Source organism: Hippocampus zosterae, chromosome 18 (genome assembly GCF_025434085.1).
Source record: "Hippocampus zosterae strain Florida chromosome 18, ASM2543408v3, whole genome shotgun sequence".
Classification (NCBI taxonomy): domain Eukaryota; kingdom Metazoa; phylum Chordata; class Actinopteri; order Syngnathiformes; family Syngnathidae; genus Hippocampus; species Hippocampus zosterae.
The window spans coordinates 13579904-13594992 of NC_067468.1; the positions used below are offsets into that span (position 1 = coordinate 13579904).

Below are 15089 nucleotides of genomic sequence, written 5' to 3' on the forward strand. Positions count from 1 at the left end.
TTGTGAGGTTTAATGAAGAATAAATACACACAAACAGAAATGTGAAACTTCTTGACACCAAGATATTTAGAAGGTTATTATTAAAGTTGTAATGAAGTGGCACTGTGAAATGAAAATCTGACTGTGCCTGTTTTGGTGTTTTGCTTTTTTGAGTGGCGCTCCACTGGAACAATATGCTCAAAAAGCCTAGTGTTCCTGCACCTTTCATTTATTTTTAATACCGTTCTCCAGTTTGCCCAAAACGCCTCACTTCAGCCGAAAAAAACAATGTATATATAGTAAGGCGTTTTTAGCCGAAAAAAAACGACCATGTATAGTAAGCCGTTTTTAGCCGAAAAAAAAGGACCATGTATAGTAAGGCGTTTTTAGCCGACAAAAACGACCATGTACAGTAAGACGTTTTTAACCGAAAAAAACGACCATGTATAGTAAGGCGTTTTTAGCCGAAAAAAACGGCCATGTATAGTAAGGCGTTTTTGGATGAAATTTTTAGCTGAAAAAAACGACCATGTATAGTAAGGCGTTTTTAGCCGAAAAAAACGACCATGTATAGTAAGCCGTTTTTAGCCGAAAAAAAAGGACCATGTATAGTAAAACGTTTTTAGCCGAAAAAAACGACTATGTACAGTAAGACGTTTTTAACCGAAAAAAACGACCATGTATAGTAAGGAGTTTTTAGCCGAAAAAAACGACCATGTATAGTAAGGCGTTTTTAGCCGAAAAAAAAGGACCATGTATAGTAAAACGTTTTTAGCCGAAAAAAACGACCATGTATAGTAAGGCGTTTTTAGCCGAAAAAAACGACCATGTATAGTAAGGCGTTTTTAGTCGAAAAAAACGACCATGTATAGTAAGGCGTTTTTAGCCGAAAAAAAGGACCATGTATAGTAAGGAGTTTTTAGCCGAAAAAAACGACCATGTATAGTAAGGCGTTTTTAGCCGAAAAAAAGGACCATGTATAGTAAGGCGTTTTTAGCCGAAAAAAAAGGACCATGTATAGTAAGGCGTTTTTAGCCAAAAAAAACGACCATGTATAGTAAGACATTTTTAGCTGAAAAAAACGGCCATGTATAGTAAGGCGTTTTTAGCCGGAAAAAAAGGACCATGTATAGTAAGGCGTTTTTAGCCGAAAAAAACGACCATGTATAGTAAGGCGTTTTTAGCCGACAAAAACGACCATGTATAGTAAAACGTTTTTAGCCGAAAAAAACGACCATGTACAGTAAGGCGTTTTTAGCCGAAAAAAACGACCATGTATAGTAAGGCGTTTTTAGCCGAAAAAAACGACCATGTATAGTAAGGCGTTTTTAGTCGAAAAAAAAGACCATGTATAGTAATGCGTTTTTAGCCGAAAAAAACGACCATGTATAGTAAGCCGTTTTTAGCCGAAAAAAAAGGACCATGTATAGTAAAACGTTTTTAGCCGAAAAAAACGACTATGTACAGTAAGACGTTTTTAACCGAAAAAAACGACCATGTATAGTAAGGAGTTTTTAGCCGAAAAAAACGACCATGTATAGTAAGGCGTTTTTAGCCGAAAAAAAAGGACCATGTATAGTAAAACGTTTTTAGCCGAAAAAAACGACCATGTACAGTAAGACGTTTTTAACCGAAAAAAACGACCATGTATAGTAAGGAGTTTTTAGCCGAAAAAAAGGACCATGTATAGTAAGGCGTTTTTAGCCGAAAAAAAGGACCATGTATAGTAAGGCGTTTTTAGCCGAAAAAAAAGACCATGTATAGTAAGCCATTTTTAGCCGAAAAAAACGACCATGTATAGTAAGCCGTTTTTAGCCGAAAAAAACGACCATGTATAGTAAAACGTTTTTAGCCGAAAAAAACGACCATGTACAGTAAGACGTTTTTAACCGAAAAAAACGACCATGTATAGTAAGGCGTTTTTAGCCGAAAAAAACGACCATGTATAGTAAGCCGTTTTTAGCCGAAAAAAAAGGACCATGTATAGTAAAACGTTTTTAGCCGAAAAAAACGACTATGTACAGTAAGACGTTTTTAACCGAAAAAAACGACCATGTATAGTAAGGAGTTTTTAGCCGAAAAAAACGACCATGTATAGTAAGGCGTTTTTAGCCGAAAAAAAAGGACCATGTATAGTAAAACGTTTTTAGCCGAAAAAAACGACCATGTACAGTAAGACGTTTTTAACCGAAAAAAACGACCATGTATAGTAAGGAGTTTTTAGCCGAAAAAAAGGACCATGTATAGTAAGGCGTTTTTAGCCGAAAAAAAGGACCATGTATAGTAAGGCGTTTTTAGCCGAAAAAAAAGACCATGTATAGTAAGCCATTTTTAGCCGAAAAAAACGACCATGTATAGTAAGCCGTTTTTAGCCGAAAAAAACGACCATGTATAGTAAGCCGTTTTTAGCCGAAAAAAAAAGGACCATGTATAGTAAAACGTTTTTAGCCGAAAAAAACGACCATGTACAGTAAGACGTTTTTAACCGAAAAAAACGACCATGTATAGTAAGGCGTTTTTAGCCGAAAAAAACGACCATGTATAGTAAGGCGTTTTTAGTCGAAAAAAAGGACCATGTATAGTAAGGCGTTTTTAGCCGAAAAAAAAGGACCATGTATAGTAAGGCGTTTTTAGCCAAAAAAAACGACCATGTATAGTAAGACATTTTTAGCTGAAAAAAACGGCCATGTATAGTAAGGCGTTTTTAGCCGGAAAAAAAGGACCATGTATAGTAAGGCGTTTTTAGCCGAAAAAAACGACCATGTATAGTAAGGCGTTTTTAGCCGACAAAAACGACCATGTATAGTAAGGCGTTTTTAGCCGACAAAAACGACCATGTATAGTAAAACGTTTTTAGCCGAAAAAAACGACCATGTACAGTAAGGCGTTTTTAGCCGAAAAAAACGACCATGTATAGTAAGGCGTTTTTAGCCGAAAAAAACGACCATGTATAGTAAGGCGTTTTTAGTCGAAAAAAAAGACCATGTATAGTAATGCGTTTTTAGCCGAAAAAAACGACCATGTATAGTAAGCCGTTTTTAGCCGAAAAAAAAGGACCATGTATAGTAAAACGTTTTTAGCCGAAAAAAACGACTATGTACAGTAAGACGTTTTTAACCGAAAAAAACGACCATGTATAGTAAGGAGTTTTTAGCCGAAAAAAACGACCATGTATAGTAAGGCGTTTTTAGCCGAAAAAAAAGGACCATGTATAGTAAAACGTTTTTAGCCGAAAAAAACGACCATGTACAGTAAGACGTTTTTAACCGAAAAAAACGACCATGTATAGTAAGGAGTTTTTAGCCGAAAAAAAGGACCATGTATAGTAAGGCGTTTTTAGCCGAAAAAAAGGACCATGTATAGTAAGGCGTTTTTAGCCGAAAAAAAAGACCATGTATAGTAAGCCATTTTTAGCCGAAAAAAACGACCATGTATAGTAAGCCGTTTTTAGCCGAAAAAAACGACCATGTATAGTAAGCCGTTTTTAGCCGAAAAAAAAAGGACCATGTATAGTAAAACGTTTTTAGCCGAAAAAAACGACCATGTACAGTAAGACGTTTTTAACCGAAAAAAACGACCATGTATAGTAAGGCGTTTTTAGCCGAAAAAAACGACCATGTATAGTAAGGAGTTTTTAGCCGAAAAAAAGGACCATGTATAGTAAGGCGTTTTTAGCCGAAAAAAACGACCATGTACAGTAAGGCGTTTTTAGCCGAAAAAAAAGGACCATGTATAGTAAGGCGTTTTTAGCCAAAAAAAACGACCATGTATAGTAAGACATTTTTAGCTGAAAAAAACGGCCATGTATAGTAAGGCGTTTTTAGCCGGAAAAAAAGGACCATGTATAGTAAGGCGTTTTTAGCCGAAAAAAACGACCATGTATAGTAAGGCGTTTTTAGCCGACAAAAACGACCATGTATAGTAAGGCGTTTTTAGCCGACAAAAACGACCATGTATAGTAAAACGTTTTTAGCCGAAAAAAACGACCATGTACAGTAAGGCGTTTTTAGCCGAAAAAAACGACCATGTATAGTAAGGCGTTTTTAGCCGAAAAAAACGACCATGTATAGTAAGGCGTTTTTAGTCGAAAAAAAAGACCATGTATAGTAATGCGTTTTTAGCCGAAAAAAACGACCATGTATAGTAAGGCGTTTTTAGCAGAAAAAAACGACCATGTACAGTAAGCCGTTTTTAGCCGAAAAAAAAACGACCATGTATAGTAAGGCGTTTTTAGCCGAAAAAAACGACCATGTATAGTAAGGCGTTTTTAGCCGAAAAAAAAGACCATGTATAGTAAGGCGTTTTTAGCCGAAAAAAACGACCATGTATAGTAAGGCGTTTTTAGCAGAAAAAAACGACCATGTACAGTAAGGCGTTTTTAGCCGAAAAAAAACGACCATGTATAGTAAGGCGTTTTTAGCCGAAAAAAAAGACCATGTATAGTAAGGCGTTTTTAGTCGAAAAAAAAGACCATGTATAGTAAGGCGTTTTTAGCCGAAAAAAAAAGACCAAGTATAGTAAGGCGTTTTTAGCCGAAATTTTTAGCCGACAAAAACGATCATGTTTTTAGCCGTTTTTTTCAGCTAAAAATGCCTTACTATACATGGCCGTTTTTTTTCGGCTAAAAACGCCTTACTATACATGGTCGTTTTTTTCGGCTAAAAACGCCTTACTATACATGGTCGTTTTTTCCATCTAAAAACGCCTTACTATGCATGGTCGTTGTTTTCTTAAAGTTTTGAAGTGGCAGAGTTACACAAATCCAATAAATCAAAGAGCATAAACGGCAAATGACCAAAATGTAGTTAAGCCCTCTGTCGTTCTCAATGTGTAAAGATGATGATGATGATGGAGAAGTCACAAATGCTACCTCCCTCTCTCTCCTATCTGTCAATCATCCTCTCCCCCTCAAACAACAGCACGACATGGAGAAAGGCTCCAGCAGGGATAAACGAGACCCGTAATCCCGCTTGGCTCGCTACCGTAACGCTGATAGTATTCCGCCAATTCAATAATCAACAATCTCGGGTTTCAACTCGAATTCTGTTTTAAAAAAACAAACATACTTTTTGGTGCACAATCAATAAAAATAAAAAAAAATATGCAAGCGGAATGAATGCCCTGTTTGATTTAAAAATAGATGTGGAAACAGGCCATCTGTCTCTTAGCAGCGTGTCGCTGCGCAGGATTTAATCCAGATTATGGCAAAAGCACACAACCGAGTGTGTACGTGTGTGAGGGATTGTGTATGTTTGTTGCTGGTCATCAGTGCGTCCTTGGTTGCATAGACAGGCAGCAGGTTAGCTCGACAGCTACAGGGGAGCTAACGGAACCGGAGCACTGAACGCAATCCAAACCATTTTCTTTGTTCTTCGCCCTCCACCACCTAAAAAGAAAAAGAAAAAAAAAAAACAGAACAAGCGACAAGTCACCATGGCTTTCTTAATCAAGAGCATGATCGGGAACCCGCTTTCAGGAATGGGCCTGGGCGGTGGAGGAGACAAGGAGGAGGAGGCCACCCCCTCGGACCCGGCCAAGGCGGCGGGCATGACGCGCGAGGAATACGAGGAGTACCAGAAACAACTGGTGGAGGAGAAGTAAGTGAGGGCCTCCATTTTGGATTAGCGCGGGTTGACCTTGTCGAGCGCAATCTCACATTGATTTGCGTAAATACTGCACTCCTAAAGCAAGTCGTTACATCTAACGCGTCAAATATTTTATGTAGAAAACATTAACATTGTCCAGGCGACATGCTGCGTATTTTTGGATTTTCATTCATTGAGCCCCCCCCCCCCCCCCCCCCCCAGTTCTGGATGACGTTTCACATTATAATTTGAGTAAGCAATCACAAAATGGATGGATTCAATTGATTTCAGTCAGTTGATGTAATTTTATTATTATTTTTTTTTTAAACAACGTCCAGGCTACTTTGTTTCTAAATGCTCCATGTGGATCAATGCATTTCATGACATTTTCAGTGAAGAGACTTTTTTGGTAAACAATCACACAAAATCTAATGAATTCATGTATGTTATTACCCACAAAATTGAGGATTTTTTTTTAATATGATGTGAATATTTACTTTGTCCAAGCGTCATGTTGTGAATTAGGGCTGCGCTTCAATCAATCTATAAAATAGGCATATTATTAACATAGGCATATTATTGACCCAAAAAAAATTATATATATATATTTTTTATTGTTTTTGATCGGTGGTTTGGGCATCAAGGTAGTATCCCACAGCATAAAGCAAATCCCGTCAACCCAAATTACATAAGGGGATTGATTTATCAGCCTCTCATGGTTAGGAAAGTGTTTTTTTCTTCTTTTTTTTTTAAAAAAACGTTTGTTAAATTATTTCTTTTAACATTTGAAACAATATTGGAGCCATTTGTTTCAGTGATTAATTACTCACGCGTACACGCATGCAATACACTACCATATCTAACGACGTTGTTGGGTAAACCCCCACCCCAAAAAACAAAAAACTGCTCCTTCCTTCCTATTATGGCGCACCTGTAGAATGGGATGTGGTGGCACCCCTGTTGGTTATGAAGCCTACTCCCTGCAGGTTGGACCATAATTGAATGAATGAATGCGTTTCAGGATGGAGAGAGATGCGGATTTCTTGCACAAGAAGGCCGAGAGGGCGACGTTGAGGGTGTGCCTCAGGGAAAAGTACAGGCTGCCTAAGGTAAGCAAATTCCTCATCGTCCTAAGACTACAATTACAATAAACAAGGCCGCCCTTTGGTTTAAAAGGTTGTCTTTGAATGATAAAAGTGGATTGGCACAGGGAATTCATCAAGCGCACCTTTATTTTGAAATCCAGGACGGATTTTCATGTCCCCCAAAATGCGGACTATTAATTGGAAGGCAGTATTTGGCTTCGTATAGTTGTTTAGAATCTAATGTATTTCGGCATAGATTGTTCTTGATCAAAGATTTTTTTTAAACGTTTTGTTGTTTTCTAAATGTTGTTGCTCAATACTTAAAAAGAGAAAGGTGATGACTTTTTGTAAAAGGCAAAAGTCCACTGAGCAGAGATCCCAGGATCACTCGCTATTGCATCAGCCCATGTAATTGGACTTCCCCTACCGCGTAATATCCAAACAGAGAGAGAAAAAAAATGGACGAATAAGGAACATTTATGTTATGATATAACATGGGGGAGCACAAAAGGTATGTATGTCATTTATAATTTGAATACAGCTTCTAATGCACACAACAATAGGGGAAATCTATTTAAAAAGTGTGATTTTAATGCATGCGTGCGACCTTGTCCGCTATTGCGTGATGGAAAAAAAAAAAAAGAAAAAAAACAATAGTCGCTGTGTGGCTTTTTTAAAGCACATCAATGTATAAATCTAATTATTCCGCTCGAATGATCTTTACATTGTATGCGCGACAACAGAGGCCGCCGTGTCTTTACTTAAAGCAAAATACATTTGCGGCATGGCGACAATAGTAAGAGGATACAATGGATTCATTATTGAAATCAGGGGGGGACGAGGGTGGGGGGAGTAAATGAAGAGGTAAATACTTTCACTGACTAACAGGAAGTCGTCAGTCGTCTTATGGAATTAGCGTCTCGTGCGACTCGTGGACGTTATCTTTAGACCGCGGGCCGGGACTAATCCCCATCATTGGACCTTAAAGTCACATGACCCCCCCCCCCCCCCGCCTGTGTTTTATTTTGAAATCCAGCACGCCTTTTCACGTCCTCAAAAACATTTTTGCATTTGGGATGACGTGGCATCCAATCATATCATCAAGTGTCATACTTTTAATTGACAATATGCTATTCTCAGAGATGAACATCAAACGTGATGAGTCATCATTGAAATAGGGCGGGGCATGTCGGAAAATCTCGCATCATCACGCCAATACGTACGGATGCCAACTTAAGCGCAAGCGTTTAATTCACCGTTGTTTGCCGCAGAGCGAGCAGGACGAGAACATGATCGAGATGGCCGGCGACGACGTGGACGTGCCCGAGGAGCTGCTCAAGATGGTGGACGAGGACGCCACCGAGGAGGAGGGCAAGGACTCCCTCATGGGCCAGATTCAGAACTTACAGAACATGGACATGGACCAGCTGAAGGAGAAGGCGTCGGCTACAGTCACCGAGCTCAAGACCAAAGCCGAGGAGAAGTGCGCCGTCATGTGAGGGGAAACCTTCAAGCGAGGGGGGTCGGGGGGAGAGAAGCTGCTGTGCAAAAGCCACCGTTGGATTTCTTCTTGTAGCGATCGAAAGCAGCCAATCGGGAAGTAGCGCGACGACTTCCGCCGAGGCGAACTGTCAACAAAATGATAAATAAGTAAAATTATTGTATTTGTTTTATCCATCCGTTTATTAACTAGCGCACTACTTCCTGGATCTCAAGCAGATCCGTGTGACCACTGCGAAAAATTTCCTGTTATTTGCACCTTAATCCAGAGCCTCACCAAAAAAGTAGAGTCAATTTTGTGGGATTTGTTTTTGTGGTTAACTTGATCCTGCTACCTGTCCGACCATTCACGCGTTGCATCAAAGATGTTTTTTGTTTGTTTGTTTTGAGAAGAACAAAGCTAGTGGTGCTCCAAAGACCTTTGCATGGTACGATATATGTTTATTTTAAGAATCGGGAAGGCGGGGACGCTAATTTTTTCCTTGATTGTAACACATCTAAAACAACCCACTTGGAAATATACTGAGATGGTATAAATAAAATATCGACAATACCGTGATTGTACCGTGCGAGTCCAACAAAATGACGTGAAGGTGTGGATGGAATAAAGACGTGTATGATGCAGTATTTCTGTGCGAGTTGGCTGCTTTCTGATTTCTCTTTGGAGAGACTTCTCGACGGACAGTTGTTGTAAGTTGTAAGTTGTTGTACAAAACAACCCAGGAAGTTGGGTCAGATGACCTTTTTGACCCCGATTGGGTTTGTTTGTTTTTTATTTACGCTCCTGCTTTGAGAGTGTTGCTTTAACAAATACGGACTAATAAGTATTGTGATACATTGAAAATGTGCCCCCCCCCCCCCCACACCCACCGCGATATTTTGATTCTCACCGAATCATGGGATTTGCATAAGTCAATTAAGGGAAGTCGAAACTATCGCATGATTGCATTTATGTTTGATTCAACATGACGGGATCACATTTCAAATCCTTAATTGGATTTTGAAATGCATTCAAGACGCGCGGCCACTAAAGATGATCAAAATAAGAGCGATTAATACCTGCTTGGAGGGACGGTTTTAATGTAATTGGGCATTATCCAAACACTTGTCAACGAGGGGACGATTAGGGGTTAGTTGGGCTGGGGGGGAAGCTAGTCGGGGCCACGGGTGTGTGTGTGTTTTTTTTTGGGGGGGGGGGCGAGGGGGTTTATACATTCAACAGTGTTTCACAGCATCCCAAGTTTGAGCGGCTGCGGATTTGCAGTCTGAAGATTAACATCTAATAGGATCACACGGGGCGCAGCTTGTCGGACGGCCCCTCCCACTCCATCCAGCCATCATCCGTGTGTGTTCACATTTTTTTTGCTCAAAGTGTGAACTGTGACTCCTCAAAGCGCTCCATAGAAAGGCTTATGAAATGCTCATATTTTGATACACTTTTGATCTCCAGGCGCGTAAAATGAGGCGGCCAAATTATATACTTCATGACAACAATACCCAATTAATAAATTGATTGTTGAAACACTAAAAAAAAAACAATTCGAGGTTGGCTTTGCTGAGTCTTCATCTCTTGGACAATTGAAGCTGAAGGTTTGGTGAAGGCTCTTTTTTTTGGGGGGGGGGGGCGGTGGCAGTGCATAAAGCAACGTCGGTAATAGCCTCCTTACAAACAAAGATTTTAAAAGCTTACCCAAAGTGTTCCAGAAACTGTTACAGTCGTCATATTTCCTTCCGCGTTCACTCGCGTGTGTCACCAAATGTCTGCGACCCTGCAAAACAAGCCGTAAATGAACCAAAGCACAAAAAAAAAAAGGAAGTTGTACATTGACCCTGTGGTGTTAATTAGCACCCCCCCTCCCCTCGTCCTATGGCAAGCCCACAAAGGATGAGGTCACCTTGTGCAATTAGGGAAAAGCTAAATAGTTTTAGCGGGTTTTAACTCTTTTGAGCAACATCATGTAATCCCCCTTTAAGCGGGATTAGCACACTCCTGTCAATCTTTGTTTGCTCCTAAATGGTTATCTTTAAAAATTGTCCTTATTGTATGATTCCCAGGGGGAGGGTCCACGCACTTACCGCCTCCCTCTAAAACAGTCTGTCCAACTTTATTTGTCCGCACAGGCTACAAAACGGTGGCAAAAGGTCTGATTGAATTTCCTCAAGTAACTCGGATGTAGTTGAACTGGATGGGCCAAAGCCATTTTGGCCATTTTGGCTTTTGGCAGTGGTTTTCAGGCTACAAATACCAATCACGCACCCGCCTAACTCAATTAATGAGACCCCCATTCAGTTTGGCAACCATTTGAGCGAACTATTAAGATAGCAATGCTGGCCAGAAATCTTGTAATTATGATTTTGTTGTACCTTAATCCTAATCTTCCTTCTTTCCTCGCTCTCAGACTGACATGAACGTGACATCTGGAGGAGCAGAAAGATGGTTTGAAGATTTATGTAAGTAGGTTTTACACGTGCTGCACCCCCCCCCCCCAACCCTCGTCCCAGAATCCGGGACGTCCCCCTTTCTGTGACGTCAGAAGAGTGCAACAGGTGGGTGGGTGGGCCGGTGGGCGTTAGTTTAAAAGGCGGAGGCTGCTCCACGCAACTATCATGACATCTTTGTTAGTTCCCCCCCACCAACCCCCGCCGACCCATGTGGCTGATCGGACCGCCTTCCCAGAGGAGGAAGAAGATGATGACCATGATGATGATGGACGAGCGACTGCAGCAGTCCCCCTCCGCTCGCGCCCTCGCCCAACACCAACAGCAGCAGCAGCAGCTACCGGGGAACCCGGCCAGGGTGCACAGCATCGAGGCCATCCTGGGCTTCAAGGAGGACCTCCTGTTCCACAGGTCGACCGCCTGCAGCCTGGCCGCCAAAGTCGGAGGCAAAGACGTGCAGGAGCAGCGGCGAGTTCGACAAAGTCACAAAAGTCACTTCGCAGAAAGTTTGGACGGTACGTTCGATCGAATTGGATTCGCCGGAACGTCGTTGGGGTTTTTTTTTTGTTTTTGCGTTGTTGGTTCGATGTTATTTTGGCTTATCCAAAGTATGCTTTGCATTTTATGTAATTATTTTCTCCCATTTTCAATCATTCCATGTTGTGTTTCATTTTATCACTTCAGTTGTTCTATTGACATGGTTTTGATTTCGTTCGTTTCATTTTTGTTGCATCAATATTTTAGTTTTCATGTAGTAATTTTGATATGTTAAAATATTTTTTAAAAATATATTTTACTACTTAATTCTGTTTGATTGCTTTTGATGATTTTTTGGGGGGTTTATTTTAAATGTAATTTTACAAACGTGAATTTCATTTCGTTTTTACTCCTTCAATTGCGGTGATACTCTCAGCGTTCATTTTAGTCTTGTATTAGACTTCGTTTTATTAAACCGTTTTATGCACAAAATTTCGTTTCCTTTTAATTTTCGTAAATTTACTCGGTGCAATTCGGCTTATTTGTTTTATTTTGTAATAGTTCCGTGATTATTTTGATTCGCTTTTTAACGCACCCTATATGACTGAATTTCCCTCGTTTTAGGACGATTTGATCCGCGTAGAAAATCCACCAAGGATAATAATGACTTGAAAGGGCATTTCTTGCTACAGGCATGTGCTGCCCGAGCGCCGTAGGCGTCGGCGACGCGCCTTGTCCGGACTCGCCGGAGCGGGAAGGCTGCAAGTTGTCGGACGACGAGAACCCGAAAAAGAAGCACCGCCGCAACCGGACCACCTTCACCACCTTCCAGCTGCACGAACTGGAGCGAGCCTTCGAGAAGTCCCACTACCCGGACGTGTACAGCCGAGAGGAGCTGGCCCTCAAAGTCAACCTGCCCGAGGTCCGAGTGCAGGTATGAGAAACGGCTGGATTTATTTTAGTCATTTATCAAATCAAAGAAGCGCCGGTGTGGTTTCAACATCAAGTAAAAAAAAAAAAGTGGTGGCATTGTCATTTTCTCGGAATGTGGCAGAACTGATCATTTGAAAATGCAAACACCGGCAGAGAGTTAGACAAACACAGAGTTGCATATTTATAAGTATGCTGTTTCCTAATTATCGCGAGAAAACACGAGAGGGAGTGTCTTCACATTAACGTATATGCTTAAGATTAACCACGTACATCCTGGAGGTATTTTGAGCAAAATTTATTGGTGTGTATTCAAAAACGTTTGCAGACCAAACACACACACACACACAAAAAAGAAAGAAAGAAAATATATATAAAAAAATATATTATAAATCGATATTATTGAGGAAAATTCTGGCAGGACTGCGTGGGGAAAATGTATATAAATAATAGTTATATCATAATTTTGGTTTGCAAAACTGCACGTACAACACATTTTTTTGCCTGATAATAAAACGTTTTTTTTTCTTTTTAATTGTGTGGGTGCACAGAATGTTTTGGCAACTTTTTGGAGGATGAATACAGTTGCATTGAACTATCTGCGATGGCTCTCAGGTTTGGTTCCAGAACCGTCGGGCTAAGTGGCGTCGGCAGGAAAAGCTGGAAGTGAACTCCATCAAGCTCCCGGAGACCACCGCCCCCGCCTCCTTACTTTCTTTTGGCTGCGGTCCCGCCACGGGTTCTTTGGAACCCTGGTTGGCCTCGCCGATCGGGGCCTCGGCTACTCTGCAGTCACTCCCGGGCTTCATAGGAGGCGGCGGCGCCTACACTGCCTCGCCTCCCCCCTCGGCGCCGCCCTCCTTCCTCAACGCACACACCCTGGGGTGCACCCCCCACCTGCCTCGGATGGGCTCCATGTGCCCGCCGCCACCGCTGTCGGCCTATCCGTGCTCGCCAGACCCGAGGAAATCCAGCATTGCCTCATTAAGGATGAAGGCCAAAGAACACATTCAATCTATTGGCAAGACGTGGTGAGGGGAAGCGGCAGCTGCGTCTTTGGGAAGACGGATGGGATTGGAAGGCCGACGTTATGAGAGCAACAACTTGGCAGGCAAAAACTTTGCAAAACTTTCTACCGTGCTCACATTTCGCTTCATTCCGTTTCATTCTTACCTATTGCAACAAGCATTGTCTATTTATTTTACACTTCTACATGGAAAGATTTTTTTTTTTTTTGGAGAAGGTACACATCTATAGCATTAAGCATAATCTGTTGGAATGAAGCCGGCCGACTTCGAGGCAAAGTTATGTGGTTGTTTTAAATACAAACGTGATTCTCTTTTGTTTTATGTTTAGTTTGACAGTAGTAAACTTCAGCTGGGAGTGGCGATAACCATCTTGAAGTCACTTGTGAAAATTGTCTGCTCTCTGACGAATTGCTGCTCGTTATACACGAGTTGAGCCGACTCGCACCAAGCGGCGCTCGTTCCACAAAATTTTGCTCGCAAGTCAAAGCAAATAGGTCATACGTCAGGTCAGTCATATCTCAAGGCTCCACTGTAACTGATTCTTTTTTAATTTTTATAGTCACACACCTGCAACACTAAGTTAACTACTGCTAATAAAACAAACCTCCTCCTCTTAACGCCTTGGTCAGGGTGCCCCCCCCCCTTTTTTTTAAATGGGAATAACCATCGCAAGATGGCTAAAAGAAAAAGCTAATCACGTGCAGTATTTGCGTCTCAGTCGACATTGAGTAAGTGTTGGAAAAAAGCCACAAAGAAAGAGCAACACACACACACACACAGATGTTTCATAAAGTAAGTGATATTTCATAGTGAAAACAGTAACACATGAACTTACCTCGTAATATCCATCCATTCGCTTTTCATGAGGGTCGCGGGTGTGCTGGAGCCTTTCCCAGCTGACTTGGGGGTGGGTGGTATGGGTACACACCGTGAACTGGTCGCCAGCCAATCGCAGGGCACACATAGACCAACAACCATCTGCACTGACACGTAGGGACAATTTAGAGCGTTCCATCAACGTACCGCGCATGTTTTTGGAATGTGGGACCGGAATACCCGGAGAAAACCCACACAGGCACGGCGAGAACATGCAAAGTCCACACAGGAAAGCTGGAGTCCCCACACGAACCCCATCACCTCTGCGCTATTCGACCGCCGTGCTGCCCAATGAGTAGCCTGTGTATTCAAACAGAAGATAGCAGGGAGTTGTCCTCTAGCGGCCACGCACGATCATAATGAAAACAAAAGGCAACAATTGGAAGAAGATGAAAAGGATACAAATCATCATACAAGTTGTTCATGACTGGCGAAAGCACGGCACTCCATTTGGCCAAAAGAATTGGCCTTCAGCAAACGCGTTTTCCATCAACACAAAGTAAACGCCGAGGGTCTTTCTTACACTTAAAGCAGCTTAACTTGGCGGACTTCCTCCCGTGCCCTCGGAGAATGACTTGTTACCTCCTCATTAACTCCCCTAAACGTTATCCCATCAATCGGTGGGATTAGAAGCGTAATCGTGGGGTGAAAGTGGCTTGTTGCCTCTTTGTTCACCAATCAGCCGTGAAACAAATGACGACTGAGGACACAAGAGGAAACTTTTGCTTTTGGCATTAAGAGGGAAAGTGTGTGCAACCAACTTGTTGCAATTAGCGCTCGCCATTGTCTGACAACCAATGTGTACCCTACTGGTTTATACATGCTGTGTGTTTAAGTGTGTGTGTGTGTGAGAGAGAGAAAGAGAGAAAACGAGAGAGTTGCTTTTAGCTGATGAGAAAGCATTCATATACAGTATAGTGCCCCCAGTAGTTTTTTCCCCCGTTTTTGGTGTTTTTTCAGTAAACACGAGAAACTGCACCAAACTCATATTGCTTATAATTTCTATTCATGGGGAGAATTGAGTGGTCTGTTTAAGTAAGGATGTCCCTGATTTTAGTAGTTTCAATGGTCTTGCTATCGCGCTCCACTGTTCTATTTTATTTTATATTATAACCCTGGGTGATCATAGTGATTTTTTGTGCCCCCTTCCCCCGCACTGGAATAAATCAGTTACTGTTCAACCTATCACA

General features: G+C 41.5%; 2 protein-coding genes and 1 long non-coding RNA gene across 5 annotated transcripts; all 3 read left to right on the top strand.

The window, feature by feature from the left end:
- Positions 1–390: 390 nt before the first annotated feature.
- Positions 391–4452, top strand: LOC127590771 (uncharacterized). 3 transcript variants are annotated; one of them, XR_007959761.1, is made up of 2 exons: positions 391–999; positions 1521–4452. It is a non-coding gene; the product is annotated as an uncharacterized LOC127590771 (long non-coding RNA). The 3 variants fall into 3 exon arrangements; XR_007959762.1 differs by having other exon boundaries at positions 2078–4452; XR_007959763.1 differs by having other exon boundaries at positions 2525–4452.
- Positions 4453–5225: 773 nt separating this feature from the next.
- cplx4a (complexin 4a) lies at positions 5226–8776 on the top strand. Its single transcript, XM_052050199.1, has 3 exons — positions 5226–5576; positions 6586–6673; positions 7921–8776. Exons 1-3 carry the CDS (start codon positions 5413–5415, stop codon positions 8146–8148), a joined length of 480 nt encoding a protein of 159 aa, XP_051906159.1. The 5' UTR covers positions 5226–5412; the 3' UTR covers positions 8149–8776.
- Positions 8777–10684: 1908 nt separating this feature from the next.
- Positions 10685–13564, top strand: rx3 (retinal homeobox gene 3). Its single transcript, XM_052050182.1, has 3 exons — positions 10685–11103; positions 11758–11999; positions 12611–13564. The coding sequence occupies exons 1-3, from the start codon at positions 10800–10802 to the stop codon at positions 13028–13030; spliced, it is 966 nt and encodes a 321-aa protein (XP_051906142.1). The 5' UTR covers positions 10685–10799; the 3' UTR covers positions 13031–13564.
- The last annotated feature ends 1525 nt before the right edge of the window (positions 13565–15089 follow it).

What these genes read in the sequence shown, in the direction of transcription:
- rx3 (XM_052050182.1), top strand. Translation starts at nt 10,800, where the DNA reads ATGTGGCTGATCGGACCGCCTTCCCAGAGGAGGAAGAAGATGATGACC. An exon ending in CTTCGCAGAAAGTTTGGACG is followed by an intron (nt 11,104 to 11,757) that starts GTACGTTCGATC and finishes TTCTTGCTACAG; the next exon opens with GCATGTGCTGCCCGAGCGCC. An exon ending in TGCCCGAGGTCCGAGTGCAG is followed by an intron (nt 12,000 to 12,610) that starts GTATGAGAAACG and finishes GATGGCTCTCAG; the next exon opens with GTTTGGTTCCAGAACCGTCG.
- cplx4a (XM_052050199.1), top strand. Translation starts at nt 5,413, where the DNA reads ATGGCTTTCTTAATCAAGAGCATGATCGGGAACCCGCTTTCAGGAATG. An exon ending in AAACAACTGGTGGAGGAGAA is followed by an intron (nt 5,577 to 6,585) that starts GTAAGTGAGGGC and finishes AATGCGTTTCAG; the next exon opens with GATGGAGAGAGATGCGGATT. An exon ending in AAAAGTACAGGCTGCCTAAG is followed by an intron (nt 6,674 to 7,920) that starts GTAAGCAAATTC and finishes TGTTTGCCGCAG; the next exon opens with AGCGAGCAGGACGAGAACAT.